The 5,150-nt window shown below is 34.3% G+C and overlaps 1 protein-coding gene across 1 annotated transcript; it reads right to left on the reverse strand.

Annotated features, from left to right (window-relative positions):
• Positions 1 to 289: 289 nt before the first annotated feature.
• LOC123886507 lies at positions 290 to 2,662 on the reverse strand. The gene is made up of 3 exons (XM_045935823.1): positions 1,930 to 2,662; positions 1,213 to 1,824; positions 290 to 1,095 (listed from the first exon to the last, which is right to left on the reverse strand). The coding sequence occupies exons 1-3, from the start codon at positions 2,660 to 2,662 to the stop codon at positions 290 to 292; spliced, it is 2,151 nt and encodes a 716-aa protein (XP_045791779.1).
• Between the last annotated feature and the right edge of the window lie 2,488 nt (positions 2,663 to 5,150).

The raw sequence follows: 5,150 nt of genomic DNA on the forward strand, positions 1-5,150 counted from the left end.
GTTGTTTTTCCTTCACTCCAACTGTGTGTCTCAAATCTGTAACCATTGACAAAGTAGGTGTGCCATTGTTTAACGGTTGACTTTGGGCCATCAGATAAGTTTCTCAAGTGTTGTATGATACGAGTTGCGGGTGTTTGTTGGTACATTTATTCTTTGAACCATGCTGGAAATTGCGAATTGATTTGAGCAGAAGTATGTTGTGTAAAAAACATCCTAAGTTATTAAATATCGTTAGTTATAAGCGAACTTAATTGGAATAAATAATTATTTATTAACTAATTAAAAATACTCACTGTAAGAGAACTTTGTCACCAGGATACAACACTTTCTCACCACCACCATTACGACCAGGCAAGCTGAATATTGACATGTTTAATGGGTGAATTCTCACAGGCCGAGATGTTTCAGTTTCATTGCGAATATGGCTTGATGACAACGTGTCTTTGAAGTAATGCGAACAAAAGTAAATTGTTTCGCGGTGTAAGTATGTTGCACAAATTGAGCCTTCGACCCTAGCTTTGTTTTTCACGACACGTTTTGCATAACCCATGAACCTTTCGAACGGGTACATCCATCTATATTGAACCGGCCCACCAAGTCTAGCCTCGTATGCAAGATGCACCACAACATGCTCCATAGAATCAAACAAGGCAGGAGGAAATATTCTCTCCAACTTACACAAGATCAGTGGAATGTCATTTTCCATCTTGATGAGATCAGCCTCTCTTAGCGTTGTCGAACACAAATTCTTGAAAAATTGACTGATTTCAATAAGCGGATTCAATACATGTTGGGGTAAAGAACTAAATGCAATCGGAAGTAAAGTCTGGAAAAAAACATGACAATCATGACTTTTCATCCCACGCATCCTTCCGTGGTCAACATCAGCGCATCTCGCCAAATTCGACGAATAACCGTCTGGCATCTTCACTTCTTTTACCCGTCGACAAACAGATTTTGCTTCGTCAGGAGATAAAGTATAGTTTGCACGAGGTTTAAGAAGTTTGCCGTTAGATGTCTCCACCAATAACAGTTCGTTACGTTTGCAATACAACCCTATGTCTCTCCTCGCGTTGTCATTATCTTTCGTTTTTCCTTTGACATTCATGACAGTGTTAAATATATTTTCAAACACATTTTTCTCAATATGCATAACATCAAGGTTGTGACGTAAAAGGTTGTCTTTCCAATACGGCAGATCCCAAAAGATACTTCTTTTTGTCCAGTTGTGCGTTTGTCCATAACCACGCGGTTTAGAGGCAACACCACCTACAACCTCAACCTTTGGAATATCTTTCACTTTGTTCCAGACTTGTCGGGATGTCAAATAATCTGGTGGATCACGAGTCTCGGTGTCACCATGAACAAAAGCATTTTTATTTCTTCTAAACGGATGATCAGTAGGCAAGAACCAACGATGACAGTCAAACCAAGTAGCCTTCCCACCGTTGTGTAACCAAAACGCTTTGGTGTCCATCATGCAAATAGGACATCCTAGTTTACCATGTGTCCCCCATCCAGACAACATCCCATATGCAGGAAAATCATTAATGGTCCACATCAAAGCTCCTCTCATATTGAAATTTCGTTTTTGGTTGATATCATACGTCGCAACACCGTTCCACAATCTCTTCAAATCATCTATCAAAGGTTGTAAATAGATATCAATACCAACAGTTGGACTAGATGGGCCTGGTATTACAGCGGCTAAAAACATGTAAGGTTTTGACATGCACATATCAGGAGGAAGATTGTACGGGGTAACCAGAACAGGCCAACATGAATATGGAGTGGCTGATACTTGAGTATATGGTGTAAATCCATCTGAGCATAACCCAAGTCGGACATTCCGTGGCTCCGAAGCAAATTCGGGATAAACTTGATCAAAATGCTTCCAAGCCATTCCATCAGAAGGATGTCGCAACTCACCTGACATTTTTCTCCTTTCATAGTTTTCACGATGCCATGTCATTTTACTGGCAGTTTGCATCGATGCATACAACCTTTGCAACCTTGGTATTATGGGTAAATAGAACATCGCCTTTCTTGGGATTGGCTTCCTTCTGACTGACCGTGAATTTCTTGTTACACGATATCTTGGTTCTTGACAAAATTTACATTCAAGTAATGCACCGTCATCTACACCAAATTTGTTTCTATAGTACAACATACACCCGTTAACACAACAGTCAATTCTCTTCGCTCCGAGTCCTAACTTTGCAACCAATTGTCTTGCTTCGTAATAATTTTTTGGCAAATCAAGAGGGCGGTCTATTGTTATATCCAACATCAGTTTCGTTATCAAGTCCATGGTGTATTCTGAAACAAGACATTCAGACTTGATACCCAAAAGTCTAATACACACCGTTAACTTTGAGTCTCGAGAGCCTTCACATAACGGTGTATTTGTCTCTTTCAAAAGATCAAAAAATCGCTGGGCTTCCTCATTTGGTCTCTCGACGTTAACATCAGCGTCATATTCATCATCAGCAGGGTCGTCGACATCATTTGGCACATAAATCGGCGTATTAAACCCAAGGGCATTAGTTATCATATTGTCCATCTCATTAAACGGATCATAATGCTGATGATAATATTCGGGAACAACAACGGGCTGAAAAACACTGCTTGAAGCACGATTTTGATTCACGGGAACAGTCATGGAACATCCCTCGCCATGACTTGACCAAACCCAATAATTAGGTTGGAATCCCTTTTTATATAAATGAGACCTAATTTCATCTTCGCTCCGTATTCTTGTACATCGACAAAGTACACACGGACATCTAATTCCCCCTTCACGTATCACAATGTCATTATATTTTACTGTATTGATAAACATTTCGACCCCTATTTTAAATTCCTCTTTAACCCGGCCCCTCTTTCCAGGATTATGTCTATCGTACATCCAATTACGATTGGTAAAATCCATATCTGCGTAGTTTAATTAATATATAATTAGATCAAGGTATTAAATTTATTACTTTATTTTTCAAAAGTATTTTGGACATATATATATGTCTACTCAACAATAACATATAAACTTTTAACATTTTATTTTTAAAGTTTATGGTTTATTAAATCTAAAAAATACTAAGTTTTTTAGTTGACAAAACTACCGACTTTTTAACATATATATTATAATTTTTTAAAATATAATTTTTTTCTTTTTTTAAATACATAGTAATAATAAAATGTTAGTAACTATTTCTAAGTGTACGGTAAAAAAAAATTATCACTAAATATTATAAATTAAAATTACATATATTACTTACTTGGGTGCCGGGTAGAGTCTTACTTGGCGCGCTCCTAACCACAAACTCCGCTCCTAACCCACGACCTCCGATGACCACGAGAATTTGCTAATAAAAATGGTAAACAACAAAATATTACAACATATACATTTAAATAACAAAGTAAAAATTTTAACTTTAAAAGTAAAACACAAACACTTACCACTTTTTGGATGGAGATATGAAAATTACATTACTTTTTTAAAAATACACAAACTGTTAAAATTTTTCTTTTTTAAAAAGAATTTTTTAAATATTTCGTTTTTAAAAAAAAGAATATAAATATACTGTTTTTTTGAAAAAAAGAATACTTATTTAAAAAAAAATTACTGTTTTCAAAATAAACAAAATTAAATATATTTTTTTAATTTTTTTTACAAAAACAATAATTTTTATACTTAGTGATAATAAAATATTAGTAACAAATTACAAAGTAGTAATTAATAACTATTACTAAGTATACGGTAAAAAAAACTATCACTAAGTATTATAAATTAAAATTACGTTACTTACTTGGGTGCCGAGTAGATTCTTACTTGGCGCGCTCCTAACCCACGAACTCCGCTCCTAACCCACGACCTCTGATGACCACGAGAATTTGCTAATAAAAATGGTAAACAACAAAATATTACAACATATACATTTAAATAACAAAGTAAAAATTTGAACTTTAAAAGTAAAACACAAACACTTACCACTTTTTGGATGGAGATATGAAAATTACATTACTTTTTTAAAAATACACAAACTGTTAAAATTTTTCTTTTTTAAAAAGAATTTTTTAAATATTTCGTTTTTAAAAAAAAGAATATAAATATACTATTTTTTGAAAAAAAGAATACTTATTTAAAAAAAAATTACTGTTTTCGAAATAAACAAAATTAAATATATTTTTTTAATTTTTTTTACAAAAACAATAATTTTTATACTTAGTGATAATAAAATATTAGTAACAAATTACAAAGTATTAATTAATAACTATTACTAAGTATACGGTAAAAAAAAACTATCACTAAGTATTATAAATTAAAATTACGTTACTTACTTGGGTGCCGAGTAAATTCTTACTTGGCGCGCTCCTAACCCACGAACTCCGCTCCTAACCCACGACCACGAGAATAAGATTTGCTAATAAAAATAGTAAACAACAAATATTAGAACATATACATTTAAATAACAAAGCAAAAATTTTAACTTTGTAAAAATAAAACACAAACACTTACCACTTTTTGGATGAAAATATGAGAGTTAAGAGTATGAAATTTAAGAGAGAAGTTAGAGAAAATTTAGAGAGAGAATGGAAATGTAAAAATGAAGTGAAGTGTAGAATGAATTATAAATAGGAGAAAGTGTAAAGGAATTACAACGGTCAAAAATTCAATTTTCGCAATTTGAAATGCATTACTGACGGCCTCTGACCGCCATAAATGTCCAACGGTCTGAAATTACTGACGGCCTGAAGCCGTCAATAACGTCTCCACTTTTCCTTCCTTCAAGATGCTTTACTGACGGCCCCTGACCGTCACAAAATTCAAACGGTAATGCATTACTGACGGCCTGCAGCCGTCGTAATGTGTCATACCTTTTCCGTCTTTCAAGAAGCATTACCGACGGCCCTTGACCGCCACAAATGCTCATTTTGACCGTTTTGAATTTTTACGTCCTCCAAGATGCATTATTGACGGCTGGGAGCCTTCAATAACTAAAAATACATTACTGAGGGCCTTTAGCCCTCAATAAGTTTGGTCAAGAATAACTTGTTTTCTTGTAGTGATTTTAGTCCATTAGATTTAAACAAAATCAAGGGTGGGGATGTGGAGTAACTCTTTAAAGTTACTCTTGGAGTCAATATAACCC

Source organism: Trifolium pratense, linkage group LG5, assembly GCF_020283565.1.
Source record: "Trifolium pratense cultivar HEN17-A07 linkage group LG5, ARS_RC_1.1, whole genome shotgun sequence".
Taxonomy (NCBI): domain Eukaryota; kingdom Viridiplantae; phylum Streptophyta; class Magnoliopsida; order Fabales; family Fabaceae; genus Trifolium; species Trifolium pratense.

Bases quoted from the DNA above. Each gene is read 5' to 3' on its own strand.
- LOC123886507 (XM_045935823.1), bottom strand. From the start codon at position 2,662: ATGACTGTTCCCGTGAATCAAAATCGTGCTTCAAGCAGTGTTTTTCAG. The intron at 1,825-1,929 runs GTGAGTTGCGAC...GGTTATGCTCAG, and splicing joins TGAAAGGAGAAAAATGTCAG to ATGGATTTACACCATATACT. The intron at 1,096-1,212 runs GTATCTTTTGGG...TGAATGTCAAAG, and splicing joins GCACAACTGGACAAAAAGAA to GAAAAACGAAAGATAATGAC.